The 21,877-nt window shown below is 41.9% G+C and overlaps 1 protein-coding gene across 1 annotated transcript in view; it reads right to left on the bottom strand.

Annotated features, from left to right (window-relative positions):
- Positions 1 to 3,536: 3,536 nt before the first annotated feature.
- The window catches only part of LOC121870318 (lachesin-like), a 162,994-nt gene continuing 144,653 nt past the window's right edge, over positions 3,537 to 21,877 (bottom strand). The window contains exons 7-11 of the mRNA XM_042372101.1: positions 20,869 to 21,032; positions 19,513 to 19,645; positions 10,553 to 10,615; positions 7,919 to 8,185; positions 3,537 to 6,582 (exon numbers count right to left, since the gene is read on the bottom strand). Coding sequence (XP_042228035.1) covers positions 6,509 to 6,582; positions 7,919 to 8,185; positions 10,553 to 10,615; positions 19,513 to 19,645; positions 20,869 to 21,032 — 701 coding nt within the window. The 3' untranslated portion in view covers positions 3,537 to 6,508. The remainder of the gene's footprint in view (positions 6,583 to 7,918; positions 8,186 to 10,552; positions 10,616 to 19,512; positions 19,646 to 20,868; positions 21,033 to 21,877) is intronic.

Raw genomic sequence — 21,877 nt, 5'->3', positions numbered from 1 at the left:
GCACTGAACTTAATTACAAACTACCTCCACATGAACAAGGGACCATACAAAACAGCATTCACCGCCAAAGACGTACTTACAATCTCGTTCAAGATTCTTCGAACGCTGCTGGCAACTCAAGGCCGTTTGTTTACTATAGTACGTAGTAAAAATTATGAATAAATGTAAAAGTGATCGGGTGATTGGTTACTTAGTTCCCCGTTGCTTAATTTAATGGTAGGGCTTTGTTGTTTCGTATTATATTATACTACGTACTATAGTAAACAAACGGCCTTGAGTTGCCAGCTGTCTCCAGCAGTGTTCGGAGAATCTTGAATGAGACTTACAAAAAACTTTCGACACAGTCTAGCACGACGGACTAAATTACAATACATGCTCAAACTTCAGCCTCCCCCAAAAATCACAATAACTCCCAAGCAACTTCCTAACAGATATACAAATGAGAATTAAATTCAAACAAGAAAACTCAGACTACTTCCGACTGAATGCAGGAGTTCTACAAAGCTCAGTCCTCTCCCCAACACTATACATACTTTACACCAATGACCTGCCTGACCCCATGCATACCGACTTGTACGCCGACGACATAACACAACTAGTCAGACACGGAACCACTAGATTACCTTACAAAGAAGAAAAAAACCCACGGAGAGTTCACAAAGTGGGAACTCAAATGGCGTATGCAAACAAATTCCAATAAATCACAAATCACCTACTTTGGCATAAAAAGACATCAACCTCGCCACATATATCTGGACCCATACACCAACAACCCAACACCCATACTAATAACACAGACAAACAGAGTACATCCGACCACACCCTCACCATGAAACACCACATCATCATGAAGACAGCAACAGCACACACACAAAAAAAAACACTCACAGGCATACAAAGCATTAATACGCCCCATTACCATGCACACCCAACGAACTCTAGTTAGCAGCACCAACCAACATCAAGAAACTACAAGTCATGCAGAATAAATCACTGAGGTTCATACACAACACACACACACACACACTGGACATCCTTCACTACAAACGAACACCTACATGAACACAGCAACAATCCACCACTCAACATCTACTGGAGACTATTAGGTGACAAACAGATATTAAACCTCCTAACAACACACCCACGATAGCAGGAATACTTTGACGACATCATAATTTACCCGCAGATACAGAAACAGTAACCCCTCCATATTAAACAGACCCAATACACCATACTCACCCACTGTGTACTAAAACACGTAATCAACACCAACAACGCTCCTGCACCTGGGCGGCCTTAGAACAATCCAGGTACACCACATCAAGCCGCTCTGAGTTCAGGTATATTCTCCTCTCACCACTCCACTCAAACTCTGATGGTGTAATAACAATATCATAACAGATGGGGTTTATTTGAGGTTCGATTATTTCTAAGTAAATAGAGAACGGTAAATTTTCAGTTTCAGCCCCTACTGTTCGATCATAAATTCTTGTTTTTCTCATGGTATTTGGTGTGATTCAATCAAATTTGACCTTCATTTCCGTCGCAAATGAGTCGTTTTTGGAGTTATCAACCCCCCGTAGAACCTGACTTAACCAGCCAATAATTGAGGCGTATGTACAGTATTTGTCTTTGGTTTTATGTTTCATTATTTTCAAATAGATAATTAATGAAGTGAATACAGTATCTAATTACATAAATTGTTCCGACGCCAAATGTATTTTCTCACAATAATAATAATAATAATAATAATAATAATAATAATAATAATAATAATAATAATAATAATAATAATAATAATAATAATAATAAACATAAAAACTCGGCATTATTAACAAAACTAATCACTATAATAAAAACTTTTTACCCTGGTTTCCTAAATCCGTGTGTTGACGAGTACCCACTGTACAGTATATTGCGAGTTTGAACAAAATAAAAATTTTCAGGATATTGACCAGAATGGTATTTTTGGCGAAAATATTCTCATGAAATTTAAAATAAATGTCTATGTCCAGAATACAGTACAGGCAATAAATAAATCAAGATGGAAAAATTACAATAGGAAGGTGATAGGATTGTAAAATTGACTTAATTATTTCTAGAGTCATTAGGGCAGTAAATATATAATAAAAAACAATAACGCCTCTGTAGTGCATGATTGTATTCCATATTTGGCTAAATGTTCTGTTCATTAGTGAAAGAAACCAATGGTAAAGTATTCCTTAAAGAACTGCGGGAGTCTTACATCTCTGTATAAATTCATCAGTGTATAACAGTTTCACATACACACATACACACACACACACACACACACACACACACACACACACACACACACTCTCTTATTGACACCAAGGGAAAAAAAAGACCAAATGTTGTTTCTTTAATATTTATTCAAAAATTTCACTCATAACACATAACACTTAGTACATAATCTTTGTCCATGTAAGCTTTAAACAGATGTTAAGAGTTAACTATTTTCAGAAAGAAAAATATACATTAATCTATTAGAACAACATCCTATATTTATTTTCATACAAAAACTCGCTAAAAATCCATGTGATAATATGGATATATGTTGTTATGATTCTTGTATTATACAAGCTGTAGTATAATAATGGAACAAAATGAATGTATTTCTGAGACTTTGCTCCTTTTTTATACATGGTAGATATTGCCAAGTCCATCACCATACTGTGATGTGCAGCGTCAACTTTTTCAGAGAAACTTTATATATATATATATATATATATATATATATATATATATATATATATATATATATATATATATATATATATATATATATATATATATATATATATATATATATATATATATATATATATTCAGTCACAAATAACAAAATTCATTCGCAAAACACACACACACAATCACGCCCAGTATACCACAGTCACATACACATTTCCACACACACACACAGACAGTCATTAGTTGTAAAGTATTCGATATGATAATCTATATCCTCCAGCACGTCACGTCAACAACAACTAACGCCTCCCGTCGCCGATTGGTTCAATAAATTCCTTCCCTTTTCATGACATTGTCTCTGATAATCCCCACACCAAGCCTTCTCACAGAGATTTGCCCGCCGTTATTGCCTGGGCGCAGATTCTCTCAGGTTCGTATATAATATTTTTACCTTAACATATCTCAGTGGCTCTCTTAATTGTCACACAAAGATGGAAGTCAAAATTGCACTGAGACTCTAGTGGAATTAGATACATTCTTTCTTCACCAAATGCGGGAAAATGAATTTGTGAATCAGTGGGAGTTAGGGATCAGGTTAGTTGTGTTCGGGAGGGTGAAGCGTCGCGGGGTAAAACAACGGCAGCGGAGTGACGACTTGGGGTTGAGTTGAGGTGTATACAGGTCACCGCTATCAGGGGTGTCCGGCCGCCGTCACCGTCAGGAGGACCCGTCAGATGGTGTTTATCTTCTGAGATTTGAGAGATCACAAAGTTACCATTTTATATATATATATATATATATATATATATATATATATATATATATATATATATATATATATATATATATATATATATATATATATATTTATAGTCATTCTGGAGAGACAATGAAAATAACGCCTTTAACTAAGAAGAATCGACATAGCTGAGGCGTCTAGCCACACACCCGTAAATTACCCAAAATGTACTTGTGTACAGTACGTATCCCTCTGTGATATACTGTTATTCTCACCACCACACACACCAGAGCACCCGAGTAGAACCTGTACTTCAGAAGAGTATGATCTAATACCAGGATTCTTAAATGTTTTATCGCGGTGCACAGGTTGTGCCTCACACACACACACACACACACACCACATGTATATTTATATATATATATTCTCTATTTGATATAATCTAAAAAATTCTCAGGTTGGCAAGCTTATGAGTAATATTTGAATATCGTCTTAGATTGTTTCTTTTACTGTGTTCAGGCCTTGAATACCCCTCAGAGGATTACAATACCATAAGATTAGTTACAGTGGCGGGCCTAAAAAAGATGTATTGGGGGCTGATGGGGAGGAGGTGTTCTCGTCATAAAAAATAACACTTAACACGTAAACCACAATGCGGATGTTTAAGGTTCTGTGAGTAGTAATTGTTTAAGAGAATAGACAGTCATTACATGAGTCTTACTTAATGCCCTATATAATACAATGGGTCAATGGTGGGCTAAAACTCTTTCAGCCTCCCTGGATCCACCACTGCGTTGGTTAGTTATATTAACAGCCAAAACTTTTCGCTGCGATTGATGGGAAGATCGTTGAGTCTTCCATGAAGCAGAAAAGCAGGAGGAAAAATAACAAATAGTCTAACGTATAAAAGTAATCACACAATTTAAACATATTTTGGCTCCCCCATAAGGTAACAAGACACAGTTAATAGTTATGGAATGGTGGTGAACTGTAGAGTGGAAAATAATGAAAACAGAAAGTTATTTAAAACATAACAAAATACTAACAGGCGAAATGTATGAAACCAAAATATACAAGAAAAGAAACGATAACTAACCTTACCGGCATGTGTGAAAGGTGAAATTATTGTTGGTTGTGATACCTTGCGTCCTCAGTAAGCGCCACCTTGCGGCACAACTTAGCATATAAAAAACAACTACATCATACAATGTGTGACCATGTGGTGAGCAGGACGCCAGAATTTTTACCACATACGCAATGCAGGAATCGCAAAACACACAAAAAAACAGAGATAATTATTTCACAGTGCAACAGAGGTGTCCTGGGGGGCTGATAACCTCTTAGTGTTTACGTAAATCATTAAAGCATCACTGGAAAGTGTCTCAATGTTACAGAGTTCCTGTTAATGTCACCAGGAGCTGCCTGACTGTAACTCTGTCCTCTTAACATCACCAGAAACCATTTGAAACTTGTTGGGTCTTCTTGACACATTGGGAAGTTTTGAATAGCCCTTAGCCCTTACTGACGCCATGGGAATCTCTAAGAGGTTCATGAAACCTTCGTAAATGCTTAAAAACCCCAAAGCTGCCGCTCTGCTCCTTCATGTTACTTTATAACTTTAATACAACTCTGTACATATGATATATAATGGCTACTAATAGTATATTTACAATATGAGACTGTCGAGGTGACAGACCTGAAATAGCTTTATCTACACCATACATAAACCTGTTAAGTCGTAGGATATGATTGAATAGGAGTTTATTTATATCTTTTTGTGGTCAAAGATTTTAAAATATGTACAGTCCTGATTCGAGTTATAACCGACCACAAAACATCTTTAAGCGTTGAAGTCACACACCACGACACCCATCACCACACACACACACACACACACACATCACTGCCTTGAACTCACACAACCAAAGATCACGCCAGCACCGGGAAAAACACCAACCACAAAACGCCAGGCTAGACAGACACACACACACACACACACACACACTTTCCTGTCAGATATGCCAACCCAAACAATCTGGCCTTCCATTAGCTGTATTTCTTCACTTCATAATAAATACATCAGGCAGGCATAAAATTTTCAGCATAATATCTCAGGCTAGGGTCAGTGTACCAAGGAAGAAGTGTGCCTTGAGTTGAGGAAGGCGTGGGGAGAATGTATCGTCGTTTAAGCAAGTATTAGTAGTTCGGTGTGGCTTGGTTTAAAGTAATTTGCGTTCAATACGAGGTCATGAATGAATTGAGTTTGCTCAAAGTGATTGTTGGGTTAGGTTAGGTTAAGTGGGATTTTTGGTTGATTGAAGCATGGATTGAGTGTGTATGTGTGTGGTACTTGGCTGTGTGGCTTTGGTTGAGTGCGTAACTGATTGAGCGTGCGTCGTGGATTTGGGTTAGACCGTTAGAGCGTGTCCAAGGTTTAGTATGATCAAGGGTCGTGTGTACGTTAACGGCTGAGTGTATTATGCATCATGGGTTGAGTATGTTATGTGCCTTTTTAAGTGTGGGTTATATAGGTTGAATGCACCATGGGTTGAGTGTGTCATGTGCTGTGTTAAATGTACGTCATGGGTTGAATACGTCGTCATTGTTTGTAAGGGGTGAGCTTAGTCCTCCCATGATGGTTGATATGCTATTGTTGTCCGGGAGCTGAGCCTCAACCACGTGACTGTTTCCTAACTGAGTGAAGATTAAGTCATTATAATTTCTTTGCAGAAGTAACTAGTTATTGCCAACAAGTATTCTTATCAGCAGTATTATACAACTCGTGTTGCTACTATGTATTTTCTGACAGGTTAGCACAAGACAAGTAAATTATTAACCGCTTTTCTGAGAGTTCGGAAAAATGGGTATAACGTTTTTCCACGACTCTACACTATGGTACACAGTAGGCCTACCTATCGCACCATTATCTTCACTCAAAAAAAAAAATGACAACCATGAGAGAGCGAGAAACAATGACTATTATCCCATGTCATGGAAACTCTAGCTAGGGTTATTCACAATTCGGAAACTTGAGTTATGCATCGGAAGTCCTCTTCATCACAAGAGCAAGTTGAAGTGGAGGGCAACGGCGCCGACCATCACCAGCTGCAGGGACACCCGCACCTCCCGACCTGCACCAAAGAAAACGAACACATTGCGTAGATTATCACCTGGACTAATACATATTACTGAACATGAGTGTATGATAAAAAAAAAATCCTCTAACTATAGTCTTTCAAGGGAACTAATATATATATATTTTGGAACAAATTTACAAAGGTAACGCCCACTTTTATCTTGATAAATAATTTTGGGAGTTGTATGGCGTTCATGAGTAAATATCCATGACAGCTAAGTAGGGGATACAAAAATGAACACTTTACTCGAAGTGTGACGTCACCGATACAGGGTAGTCTAGAAGTTGAATACATAAATTAATGATACGTTTACCCCATTGGTAATTCTGTACCTGTATTTAACGATGGCTACAATACCAACTTTCTCAGTAAAATGAATTGGTCCTTTGAGTAAGACATCCATCAGAGTACGATGACTCCCTTGAATAAAATGTCTGATTTTCTCAATATTTGTTTTAGTCAGTTGAGTACGATGGTCTACTCCCGCGAGAAAGATGATATTATAAAGTTATGTCATCGTACTCATGAGGTTGTCATTGTACTCAAGGGGTTAAGTCAGCGTACTCATGGGGTTAAGTCAGCGTACTTGGGTTAAGTCATCGTTTTCTAAGGGTTAAGTCATCGTACTCAAGGAATTAGTCAACGTACTCAAGGGGATAATTTAAAAATCCTTACAAGTACCTTTATTTGAATTTCCGGTTGCTTTAGATAAGTTAACCTTCACTCCTGGTACAGAATTGTTCCAATGTTGTGTTCGAGGAGCTTCTCTCACCAGAGGTCCCTCGTTAAACACATTACCAAGATAATGCTCTCATTAGTCCCGCCTCTTACTCACTCTCACTCTTTCTCTCCTTCTCTTCCACCCTTGCTTCGTCTGTTATTCTTCTTTTCATCCTCTTCTCTATACACCCTTTCCTGTTATCTTATTTTATCGTCTATTTACTGTTTATCGCCGTCTATATTCGTTTCTATCTATTACTTTCATTCATCGTCTCCATCCACTTTCATCCCTGTCGACCCCTTTCTCTTGTTCATCATCTCTGTCTATTACCACTATCTGTGTACATCATTAACGTCTAACAGAGTCTCTGATTACCAACGTCTCAGCCCGTCTCACACCGTCAATCATATTTGTCTGTCACTGTCCCCCGTCCAACATCGTCCCTGTTTAGCAATATCTGCATCAAACACCATGGCTATCTATAACCGTCCTGTCTACCACCGTCCTGTCTATCACCGTCCTGTCTACCACCGTCCTGTCTATCACCGTCCTGTCTACCACCGTCCTGTCTATCACCGTCCTGGTTACCGCTATCGCTACACTTCTCACCGACAGGAGCGGCGTTGAAGATGGTGGTGAAGTAGTGCCCCCGCTCCTGTTCCTGTCGTCCCCTCTCATGCTGTCTATCTCCGTCCATCCTCCTTCCGTTCTCTTCTTCCCGTTCTCCTCCCATCTGGTCGACATTCTCCCTCTCTCCCAGGTCCTCCGCACGCAGGAGCTCGTTGTCCTCCTCGCCAAGCTCTCCCTGGGCATCCAGATTCAACTTGTCTCCTTCGCCTTTACCCGCCACACTGTTGGTTGTCTTGTAGTGGAAGTCTGAAACACATGATGGAGTTACGACACTGACGCGGCTGCCTGTTATTATATAGATAGTTGTAGCTGTCGACTGTGATCATGACCTGGGATATATATACTGTACACACACGTAAATGTATATCAAATATTATAAGATAATTTCATATCTGCTGGTTCTTTGTTCACATGTTGACCCTTTAACCTGTGCTGAGATGTCAAGTGTTAATATTATACCTCACGCTGGCTCAGTCATGTGTGATGTTCAGTAACCACTTGAAATAATATCTCGATAATCTACAAGAGTTGCATTAGATGTGTTTTGTCAGTGTTGTGCCTCACCCCTTTTGTGTCATTCATGGATGGAGGGCTAGTAATAGTATCCAGTAAACACAACAATAGTTTAAATATAAGAAGCTGAGGAAACACTGATCAAATCACTGGCCACCACTTTCAACCGGCTGCTGCAGAGTGTGAGTGGTGCTTCCTGGTAGCAAGATAACGCTGTACGCTTCTACACGAGGCACGTTAACTATAATACTTTTACTTGTCCTCTCAAACAAAGCAACGCGTCGACACACACATGCGCGTGCACCCTACTTACTAGTTTGCGGGACACAGCCTAATACTGCCCATCAAGTGAACGTCATCTCTCTGTGGTAGCCGCTACCCGAGGAAGCATCACTTCTCATGATAACTCGACTTCTCTGATGAACGATACTCCACATGTGCACCTCGCCCCTCCTGTTGCCGATGACTGTCATGAGGATGCCGGTCCTGGGGGGAGAACCTCCTCATGGGGGGTACCGCCCCTCATGGAACGTAACGGTGATATGCAGCACCAGCCTTCATGAGCGTTTAATAAAGCCTGGCGATAAATCATATGCGAGGGGCCGGCGGAGGGAGCAGGACGAGTGGGTCTTCAGCTTATTAAAAGTACAGCCACTAAAGCTGCCAGCTTACGAGACAAACTTTCCCTCGAGTTACGACTGATTTTACGAAGACTACATTTAAGCCTGGAGTCTTAAATATTCGTAAACGTCAACCTTTACTCTCGCTGAAAAATATGAAAACGCACTTAACTGGCTCAGTTAAGTTACGGAACTGCAACGGTGACCAAAATAGCGATGGAATTGTAACGAAATTCTACTGTAATTGCTTATATTACCTTATGAATATTCCTGTTTACGGGAAAATCAACACAGAAATCTTCGAGAATACAGGTCCTGGATATATTTGGTGTTACTCCTCATCAATGTTAACCATCTGGTCTCAACTGTTGCTTATTGATCGCCCCTGACCAGAAATTCTGATGCAGTGGATAAACCTATTTTGAGAGGCTACATTAATCATTTTCAGTTGGTTATCTTATTGCACGTGAACTTTAGATAACAGCAACACCATCGGACCCACTGACAGGAGGAACGTGGGGGAACCAGTTGTTTCCACTCAAGGAACAACGTGCAACTGTCGGTGACTTAAATGAGACAGATGGCGTGTTTTTACAACCGTGTCACCAGCAGCACTGGAGGTTCGTAGACCATGTTTTAAGCCCCTGACTGTCCCCTTACCACGTCCAAATGGTTTAAAACTTCACAGATTCACAGAATGTCCTTTCAAAGATTGAAACCTCCAACAACTAAGACCTCCAGATTCAACCTCCCTTCACTAGAACGTCTCTTCAAATACCGAACCGCCCTACTATGTCCCAGCCCAATGGTTCTCCCTATAATAATTTCTCAGGTACAGGATGATCGTGGACTCAAACACCTTTCCAGAATGTCCCACAGGTCACAAATGTTCCCTCCCTCCCTCCTTCCTAAGAACGTTTCTTAATACACACACAAAAAAATATCGGGTCAAGTCTTTAAGATACAAAATGTTCCACAACATTATTTATCTACACTCTTCCACCCACTACATTACTTGGCTCGTCTGTTAACGTAGGAAGTCTTCGGAGCGACTCTCAGCTCAGGGACACGTTACCCGCACGTCTTCCAACACCTGAGTGCTTCTTCTCCTGTATGTTCCTAGTCCCAGCACCTTAATGTAATTTAGCGACATCTTATCTACTCTGTAATTTCTATTTGCATATTTTCATCACAAATCTTAAATTTCACCCGATGCGTCCTCCTGCCGTGTGTGTGTGTGTGTGTGTGTGTGTGTGTGTGTGTGTGTGTGTGTGTGTGTGTGTATTTAAGATTTTTTTAACAAAACATAAACCTCAGACACATACACAAAAAAGTATTTATTTACATATAAATTAGCAAGAGTCCCAGGGGAAGTATGGGCCACAATACAGACACTTAAGATTCCTGTGATGTATGACTTTATGTAGAGTTTAGCGATAACAATTTGACCTGACCTGACCTGACTAGTAGTGTTATTTACCTTTGAAGAGTTTGTCCAGATAAGACGGAGGGTTGGTGGGTGCTGGCGTCGGTGGCTCCGTCTCTGTAATGTATAGACGGACATGTGAGAGGGGAATATGGCGTACGTACACACACACACACACACACACACACACACACATGTATGAAGGTACCATTTCAAACATACAGAAAAAATAATGTGAAATTACTGATATAAAATTAAGAAAAAAAATAAACAGAAAGAAAAATGAAAGATACAGAATGCGAGTGAAATAAACAAGGAAATATTAAGTTACGAAGCAAAAGAGAGAGAGAAAAATACGTAAGAGGAGGAGAGTTAGGATTCTATGGTGTTAAACTCCTTTCACTTTGTCTGCTTGTTTGTTTGTCTCTCTTTCTTTCCTTCTCTCTACTTGTCTGTCTGTCTGTCTCTCTCTAGCTCCTTTTTCTTTCTTTCTCTGGTGCTAAACTCCCCCCCCCCCTCTCTCTCTCTCTGCTCCCCCTCCTCCTCCTCCTCTCTGTTTCCTTGTCACCTCCCTCCTCCGTCTTTTCCTGACACTCTTATTGTCTTTTTTGTGTTATTCTCCTATTCTCTCTCTTTTTCAATCTTCTTCTTACTTCATTCTCTTCTCCTCCTGCCATATTATCCTCTCTCTCTTTCTCTTTCTGGCACATCTGTCCTCGCTCTCTCATCGTCAGTTCCATTCTCTCAATCTCTCTTCCTCTCTTTCATCGCGCGTCTTATCACTTTTTTTTTATATAATTTTCCTTCTTGGGTGCTTCCTGGTCTCTCTCTCTCTCTCGCTCTCTCTCTCTCTCTCTCTCTCTTTCCTCAACCACAAATCATTAAAATCATGGAAGGTCCCTTGAAGTCTTTCAGCAGTTACCTCCACCCACCTTCAAAACCCACTCTCAAGACCCACCCACCCACCTATCTTCACCACTCACCCTCCCACCCATCCTCCAACACCCACCCTCCCAACCCATCCACTCAACACCCACCTCCCATCCATCCACTCAACACCCACTCATCCAACCTCAAGACCCACCCACCCACTACCTCAAACCCACTCACCCACCCACCCATTCTCAACACCCTCCCTCTCCCCGACCCTCGCTGCACCATACCGTCTGTGAGTCTTTTTTGTTCAGGCAGGTCTCACAGTGATAAGTGAGTTTCCTAATTGTGCCGGAAGAAGGCAGAGGAAACGCCGCCATGGAGGGAGGGGTAAAAACACACACAGGGACACGAATGGAGAATGATAAGGCACGTCACGATTGTAATTTTTCTCAAGTGAGAGAGAGAGAGAGAGAGAGAGAGACTATGGTTAATATTCCTCCTTGTGTGGTTATGTTGTGTATGGCTAATCTCGTAGAGTGATTGTTCTAGTGTGAGCATAGTCTCATATGGCAGAGCTCTACAGTGACCGAGATCTACAGTGGCCGAGATCTACAGTGGCCGACCTCTTTCACACGACTGGTTTCTGAGTGGCCGCCATAAGAACTGATAACACCAAATTCCTTTTATACATGACACACACACACACACACACACACACACACACACACACAATTTATTTACCATTACTGATAATTATTTACACATCTACCAATCTATATATCAAATCTAGTCAATTTACACCTGAACAATTAACTTAACATAAACATTGAAAATAAAGCAGAAAAGATATACAGTATATATTTCCCACTGATTTTAAAGACCAGGTGAGTGATATATTTCACCTTTAAAAGAGCAACCCAAATTTTCCTATTGTTTTAAAAGCGCAAAAAAAAAAAAATATATATCCTTACTAATTACTATATTACTCTTTACCCAACTGAACTATCACCCTAAACTATATACTTCCATCTATAGCAGTAAACGGCGATAATAACAATAACAACTATATGTGTTACGGATCGTGTTGCTCATTTGTTTTTTGTTTTTTGGCTGACCACCATTGATAGGTAGTTTGTACGTCTCTCCTTTAAGTCAGTCGCAGTTCATGCACGTCACGTTCTGTGTTGGCGCCTGTTTACGGGTTAATTATAAGAGAATAGATTACTGAGAGAGAGAGAGAGAGAGAGAGAGAGAGAGAGAGAGAGAGAGAGAGAGAGAGTGACGTTCCATAATTGACCCTCAAGTAATGTTTCAAGCGGTACATCCTACACGAACATATATTTGAAGGTTATGCCAAAAGATAAACATAGAACGACATGAAGATAGAATGATAAGCAGTATAGAGAATGATATAAATATATTATCGTACCGGTAAAGAAAGATACGAAGACATATACCAATGCAGAATGATAAAGAGAATAACACTACATATAAATAAATGAAATACTAAGAATATAGAATAATGTAAGTACATATTTATACCAGTAAAGAAAGATACGAATTTAGAAATGTAGAATGACACACAAAATGATAACACCTACTGTAATCATACCAATATAGAATGATATTAAAACAAAATGATGTACAGGTATACAAGAATGTGATGCCAAACAAAAGGCAGTTTAAAATAAATTCATGATATTCAATTATACAAAAAAATAAAATAAAAATAAAATGAAGCAAAAATAAAAAGATTCAAAAACTAAATCACGCGAAACTACAAATACAGAGTGTAACGCAAAGAGTAAATCACACGTATAATACACTACAGGAATAACGATACGGTACAGAAATTTAGCGGTTATATTGATTCAAACTTTGTAAGATAACCGATAACATTAGAATTTTAAGATAACAAGTCTAAATATAATAAAAAATAACCAGCTATTGTGGTTGATATTAGAAAACAGAATAAAATTAAAGAAATAAACTTTTGCGATGATTGATAACGCAGTGCTATATGTGATATCCACGCCATGCAACACAACACAACTTACGTCAGGCAATGCAACACAGCCCACGCCAGGCAACACAACACAGCCCACGTCAGGCAACACAACACAGCCCACGTCAGGCAACACAACACAACCCACGCCAGGCAATGCAACACAACCTATGCTAGGCAACGTGGCGCAACCCACGCCAGTCAGTGCGACACAACTTACGTCAGTCAACACAACACAGCCCACGCCAGGCAACACAACACAACCCACGCCAGTCAACAACACAACCCACACCAGGCAACACAACACAACCCACGCCAGGCAACACAACACAACCCACGCCAGGCAACACAACACAACCCACGCCAGGCGCAACCCACGCCACACAACACAACTTACGCCAGTCAACACAACACAGCCCACGCCAGCAACACAACACAACCCACGCCAGGCAACACAACACAACCCACGCCAGGCAACACAACACAACCCACGCCAGTCAACACAACACAGCCCACACCAGGCAACACAACACAACCCACGCCAGGCAACTCAACACAACCCACGCCAGTCAACACAACACAGCCCACACCAGGCAACACAACACAACCCACGCCAAGCAACACAACACAACCCACGCCAGGCAACACAACGCAACCCACGCAGCACAACGCAACCCACGCAGCACAACGCAACCCACGCCAGGCAACACAACACAGCCCACGCCAGGCAACACAACACAACCCACACCAGGCAACACAACACAACCCACGCCAGGCAACACAACACAGCCCACACCAGGCAACACAAACAACCCACACCAGGCAACACAACACAACCCACGCCAGGCAACACAACGCAACCTACGCAACCCAGGCAACAGCCACACACCCACGCCAGGCAACACAACACAACCCACGCCAGTCAACACAACACAACCCACACCAGGCAACACAACACAACCCACGCCAGGCAACACAACGCAACCCACAGGCAACCCACGCCAGGCACAACGCAACCCACGCAGCACAACGCAACCCACGCCAGGCAACACAACACAACCCACGCCAGGCAACACAACGCAACCCACGCCAGGCAACACAACGCAACCCACGCAGCACAACGCAACCCACGCCAGGCAACACAACACAACCCACGCCAGGCAACACAACACAACCCACGCTAGGCAACACAGTAGCGAGGAATGCCGATAATTTAGAGAAGTTTACTGAACCCAACTTTTGCCTGCAGTGATTTACGGGTGGTCGACGCCGGCCAGCCAAAAATTTGAATAATAAAAGCTCTTTTTGCTCTCCAAGGCGACTTTTGCCGCACGTTTTCACACACTCGTTCACGTACAGTACCTGCCCTGACGGTGGTGTGTGAGCCCATGTTGATACAAGCTCCCACGTAAACACACGTACTGTATTTAACGCCGTTCTGGGGTATAAGTGTATGTACAAACACACATTGACTTGTAAACTTGTTAATTGACACGACTGGGAATATATACACGGCTAGGTAAACATACTACACATGTATAGTGACATTACATTTCACACTGTTACTATAGCACACACTAACCAGCACACACACACGCACACACACACACACGAGTGACAACAACAGTCCGCTAACTCGGTTATCCCTGGGAGGAGGATGAGGATGGAGGGAGGGAGGTAGGGAAGGAGGAGGAGGGAGGGAGGTAGGGAAGGAGGAGGAGGAGCAGGAGGGAGATGGGCTCTTCTGCTCACCTCGTCACCCCCTGATAGAGAAAGATGTAACTAGCTCCCACCGGTGCCTGTAGCGTTTTATCCTAATTCCAAGAGAGACACAGAGTCGTAACACACAAGGCAAGAGTATCGCCTCTGTATACAAGTCACTCTTAGTGTGAGGAACCAGACAAGGACAGTCGAAAAAAAAGATGACCTTTTATATTCACCTGTGACCAAGAGAAACGGAGTTTGATTTGATATTTTGTATTTTGTCTCATGTAACAAGAATTATGCTCAGGCCAAGAAAAGTTGACATACACTCACACAGACAAACACCGAGTGGGCGCACAGTTGACAGATACATTCAGATATACTTAATATTTTTCCTTCAAACTATGAATATGAAAATGGTGCCCACGCGACAGTTCTATGACAACAAACCTCAGTCTATTATCACAAGAATAAAGTACATTTTTCCCCTTACCGGAGAGCAGAAGTGAAAGGATAACCACATAAAAAGCATCACAAGCATTATAGACAAGTTCATCAACAAACTGTATTGGTGGTGGGAATAAAGGTTGACTCCTGTCGTCGAAACAAAAATTTTAAAGGATTGCCATACGAAGATTTCTCAGGAAACGACTTTTACTCTAAACCACATAAACCATAAAGTCATTAGGATTTGGTATATCATTTCCCGTCAGAGATAAAATGTGAATGAAAACTGATGCAAACAACGGTGTGTGTGTGTGTGTGTGTGTGTGTGTGTGTGTGTGTGTGTGTGTGTGTGTGTGCGGACGATGGAAAACGGAAGCTGTATCTCCCCCCTCCCCCCTTCCCACCTCTCCCCTCCCCAGAGAAAACACACCGCCAGAGTCCGTTGTGGAAAGTAAGATGAATAACATGAGGCAGAGCGGTTCGACCCACCGAAATCTCTGCTAATTACACTGTCTCTTCCTGCCAGCAGCCGTATTTCGGCGGACTCGGGCGGCAAAAGATGATAAACGGGATGCCTAATTGCCCGAGCCTTCCGCCCTCCTACACCCACCTTGACACCGCCTCCCCCATCTCTCCCCCAGCCCCCACTCTCTCCCCAGCTGCTCCCCCGCTGTTTACCCTGGGGGTCTTTCTGTCTTTGCATCTTTGTCATTATTTCTGTTATTTCTCTTTTTGTCTCTCTTTGCCTTTGTCTTTACTCTTTTTCTTTTCCTGTTTTTCTCTGTCATTTCTTTTATACTGAGACTACATTTCTCTATCATCTCTCTCAATCTCTTTTCATCAAGTCCCATACTTTTCGCTGTTACACAAACCACTATAAGATATTTCCTATCATGATCACATAACTTGTAAACTTGCCAACCTCCCCAACTCGCTGGAGATCATATAAATCCGTATTATGTAAACTTTGCATCTAAACAGGACGATTATTAATTATTACCCAGCAGACTTTACAACTGGATTATACCGAGCCATCTATCAGCTAAACTCTTCGTCCCACTTTCCTGCACAACACTTTTGATAATGCAATATTGTTCTACGTATTGCATTTTTACAGTCAGATAGGTTTATATTCCATGAAGAGAGATGTAAAGTGTCATATCCTGATGGGAAATGTCGCTTGATGAATTGGTAGTGAGGTGGATAACGATAGAGCAGGTTGGTGGATAGGTTATGAGAGAGGCTAGTCTTTTGTTGCAGTCATTACAGCTGGGCGTTATTCCATCAGTAAATTATCTATGTTCATGATGGTCAAATCTCTATAGCTCTTCTTTAATAAACTCTGTCACTATCACAGGTCGGAGTGGGAGGTCAATGCTTGTTCTTTTAACTCGTATTAAAACCAACCTGAAAGACATTAGTATAAATATTTAGGTGTATGAGTAAAGTATACGAAATATGTGAACAATCTCATTATAGTTATTTGTAAAGCTCAGTCTGTGTAAATTGTTTGCTGTACAATTTAAATTTACAATAGGTTATTCTTTGAAGCTGCTGTCCTCTGTACATGCCAATTTTAATCAACTACACTAGACGTTGTTTCATCCCCCACAACCATCCCGTGTTAGCTTTCAAAGATTGACCGACCCCCCACCCCACCCCACCGTTGGCAGCCAGGCAGTGTTGTAAAAGCCGCCCTCTCTTGTTGTACACCCGGTAAATTGGCGCTGCACTACACGTTGGCTTCAGAGGAAAGAGAACAGATTGAAAGTAACAAAGTGACTGAAGGGTGACGAACGTATTGAGTAACAGCCGTGTATCGCATTAATTGAGACGCTGACATGGTAATAACGGGAGTAGATCACCATTTCCTGACAGGTAACTACGATCTTTTACCTATAAGTACTGAGAGAGTTATCCTGGTTTTAGTTAATTTTATTTTTCTACCTTTTCCGTCTCTACACGTCGTATATTATGCCTTTATGTGAGATATCTTTTATGTTTATGGCTCCATCCTCCTCATTACTACCCTCCCCACCTCCTCTCATTCTTCTGACTAATTTCAACCTCTCCAATTTCCTCTAAATCATCCAACATATATGATTAGCGCAGTCTTTAAAAAAAAAAAAAACTTTTGGAAATTTCCTCGATCATCATAAATTCACTCCATTAAATAAAATTTTTCTTGGTCACTTAACCCACACTTGCTTCATCTCTTCACTCCTTTCCTTTATTTACGTTGCCTCATTCATATCAATCTTTGTAATCTTCCTGGACCTGAGGTAAAATAACCATCCAACGTTTATATAATGCTAAGAAATCAATACATATCTTTTTTTTTCTCTTAAATAGTATACGATTTTTTTGTTGGCTTTGCACACCTGTATATAAATCAACTATGTTATTCGATACTCTGTCTATATACCACACATGGCCCTCCTGTCCCTCTCCTCCATGTCTATCTCGTCTCCCTCTGTCTCTCTCCACTCTGTAGCCCTCCCGTCCTCTCTCCTCCCCCAGTCTCCCATGTCTCCTGTCTCCCCTCCTCCCGTCCCTCTCTCTCTCCATGTCTCTGTCTCCCCCTCCTCCCGTCCCTCTCTCCTCCCCGGTCTCCATGTCTCTGTCTCCCCCTCCTCCTGTCTCCATGTCTGCCCCCTCCTCCTGTCCCTCTCCTCCCTTCCCCATGTCTCTGTCTCCTCCCGTCCCTCCCTCTCCATGTCTCCTGTCTCCCCTCCTCCCGTCCTCCTCTCCCAGTCCTATGTCTGTCTCCCCCTCCCTCCCGTCCCCTCTCCTCCCGGTCTCCATGTCTCTCCTCCTCCCGTCCCTCTCCTCCCCGGTCTCCAGTCTCTGTCTCCCTCCTCCCGTCCCTCTCTCCTCCCCCCTCCCATGTCTCTGTCTCCCCTCCTCTGTCTCCCCTCCTGTCCTCTCTCCTCCCGGTCTCATGTCTCTGTCTCCCTCCTCCCGTCCCTCTCCTCCCCGGTCTCTATGCTCTCCTGTCTCCCTCCTCCGTCCCTCTCTCCTCCCGGTCTCTATGTCTCTGTCTCCCCTCTCTCCCGTCCCTCTCTCCTCCCTCCTCTCCCCTCCCCTCCCATCCCTCTCTCCTCCCCGGTCTCCATGTCTCTGTCTCCCCTCCCGTCCCTCTCTCCTCCCCGGTCTCTATGTCTCTGTCTCCCCCTCCTTCCCCTTCTCTCCCTCTTAACTCATTTACCTCGATGTTCTTCCTCTTTACTGGCATTTTCCTCTCTCAAGACTTTCTCTGTCTCTTACCAGGTGTCGTTTTTTTTATATATATTTATGTCCACTTATCTGTCTATCTCTCTCTTTAGTGTATTATCAGTATTTGTCTATTACTTTTTTATCCTTATGTTGTATATTACTATTAGCACATACAAAAGCAAGAAAGATTGACCACTTTTGTGTGTGTGTGTGTGTGTGTGTGTGTGTGTGTGTGTGTGTGTGCGTGTGTGTGTGTGTGTGTGTGTGTGTGTGTGCGTGTGTGTGTGTGTGTGTGTGTGTGTGTGTGTGTGTGTGTGTGTGTGTGTGTGTGTGTGTGTGTGTGTGTGTGTGTGTGTGTGTGTGTGTGTCGTGATCGTTAACTCTAGTACGTGACTTAGAACTTGTTATCACCCACCTCCTTCTCCTCCAGCAGCCAACACCCTCCATGGTCAATAAACGTTCTTGTGGTCATGTATTGTACAGGTTATGAGAGCAATATACAGTATAGCTCCTATTGCCGGGTACAGTACTCCTCTCTCCTCCACTATCCTGCCTCTTCCTACCTATTCCTTCTCCCTATCCACTCTCTACCCCATAATCACCCGATTTAATTGTTTTTATGCCATTTCTTCTTTCACCACTATCATTATTAACTTACTGATAGTCACAATACAACCCCCTCTCATCGCCTATACCCATTCCACCCCCACTCACTCATTACTCCCCTTTATCCTTCTCATCGTGTTCCCCTCTCCGTCTCACTCACCGTAGAGCTTGATGAGTCCCTCCGTCTCGCCGCGGGAGTTCTTGGCCACACACTTGTAAGGGCCGTAGTCTTCCTCTCGCCTCAGGCTCCTGATGGTCAGCTTCATGTGTGTGCGGTACGACACCTCTCCAGTCTGCCGGCACCAATAAGGGCATCATGGTTACCGATGGTTGACGTACGAAGTTTTCGAACCAAAATAGAAGTTATTACAGTATAATCTATATGGAGTTGACATCTTTGCTAAGTTAATCTGAATTTTAATTATAGGGGCAAAATTTGAGTCTTGAAAATTAGGTATTAGTAATTTATAAATGGGATATAAAAAAAAATTAATAAGGTTTCAGCAGACAATTACTTAAGACATAAACACCCTATTTCATGATACAGGATTACATAGTTAAACACGGTAGCAGACCATCGTTGATTTTGTGTTATGTCTAATATTGGTGTTCCCTTATTTCAGGCTAGAGACATTAGTTACTTAGGACTCAGATAAAGAGAGAAAAAATAATAAGAGAGAAGGTAATAATGAAACAGGAAGCGACAATAACAACATAGAAAATAAAACAGTGGAACATAACACCAACTCTTCGGTATTATTTATATTGTCGTGTTTAATTTCCTAGTCCTTGAACCTATATGACGGATGATAGGTTAAAAAAAAATATGTATGGCGTAGTTATGCTTAGAGTAATTAAATTTCTCCTTTATTTGCCATTTACAGTGAGTTTTTATCATATATCCATACAAAAATATAAAAGTTTCAAAGTTTACATCGACTTTACAAAACACACTTTATTTAGACCAAGAAAGACATTCAATATAGGAAAAGATAAAATTATAATAATTTATAATAATTTCTTAAATTAATATAAACTTCAGAATCTTTAATTATAAAACCTACGACCAGTTAACGAAAAAAAAAATCGAAGGTCATTAAAACTACTAAACAAACGTACTTGACATCTAGAGTTCATATTATGTAAAAAAAAAACTCGAGTTCTCTTAGTGATGTGGAGGGAAGTACGGGAGGAAGTGAGGGGGGTGAAGGAGAAGGTGTTTGGTGAGGAGTGGTGAGGAAGTAGACCGGTGAGGAGTGGTGAGGCAGTACCGGTGAGGAGTGGTGAGGCAGTACCGGTGAGGAGTGGTGAGGCAGTACCGGTGAAGAGTGGTGAGGCAGTACCGGGTCACTCCAAACTCATACAGATAAGAAATAAACATAAATTAGTAAAATAAAGAAGAATGACGAACTGATAAGGCGGGAGCAGGGAAATCAGGGGAGACTTCGCAAAAGAGAGAGAGGACAAGAAAGGAGGAGGAGAGAGGCACTAGGACGAGGCACAAGGCATTAGTTACCCGTTCTGTGATGTGGTACTTGCGGCCCTGGTGAAGCATGACGCCCTGGCCCCGGGTCCAGTAGGTGAGGGCGGGTGGGTGGGCCTCGATGGTACACTCCAGGGTGATGCTGTAACTGAGGGGCGCCCCGACCAGCTGGTGAGGGATGCTCATCATGGGCGGGACTGTGGGCGGCACGAGATATGTGTTACAGTATATGGGCGGGACTGTGGGCGGCACGAGATATGTGTTACAGTATATGGGCAGGACTGTGGGCGGTACGAGACATGTGTTACAGTATATGGGCGGGAATGTGGGTGGCTCGAGAAGTGTACTACAGTATATTGGCGGGACTGTGGGCGGATTCACAACATTATATAAATGACTTTTATCACATAAGTGGAGAAAAGTGAATAGATATCGTATTTGTATGAGTAATTCTGATGCCCTTTTAGGTATTATTTATAAACCTTACCTGTAGATTAATTAAACCAGTTAAGAATCTTCTCACACCTACATACGCCCCAAAAATAATCAATGTACTAAACTTTAAGCACCTGGACGCCAAAAAATAAACCCAGTATAAATTTAGTCACTGTATTTCTATAAATTTAAATTTTTTGAGTTCTTTAAATTATTTCCTCAACTCAACTGCTGCAATACCATGTTACCGTCACACTACAGTAGAGTCATTTGTGTTACAGGCAGGAGACGGTAACTTGTGGTGGGTCGTGATATGGTTATATGGGGCTGGTGGTCCCTCAGCCACACAAGGCAACACTACAGGGATATAAAACAACATATAGAGGTTGACGGGGATTCTCCAATTACTGGAATGGCTCTTCCTGTTCCGAATTATTGTCCATAAAATTGTTACAGGAACCAGATCCCCGGGGAGTGTGTGTGTGTGTGTGTGTGTGTGTGTGTGTGTGTGTGTGTGTGTGTGTGTGGATGTGTGTGTATGTGTGTGTGTGTGTGACTTTAATAATAAACCCTCTTGAATACTAAAATCCAGTCGAAATCATTAACA

Source organism: Homarus americanus, unplaced genomic scaffold (assembly GCF_018991925.1).
Source record: "Homarus americanus isolate GMGI-L3 unplaced genomic scaffold, GMGI_Hamer_2.0 scaffold40856, whole genome shotgun sequence".
Classification (NCBI taxonomy): Eukaryota; Metazoa; Arthropoda; class Malacostraca; order Decapoda; family Nephropidae; genus Homarus; species Homarus americanus.
The sequence above is the reverse complement of the archived record's forward strand: the minus strand, read 5'-3'. Positions and strand labels throughout refer to the sequence as shown.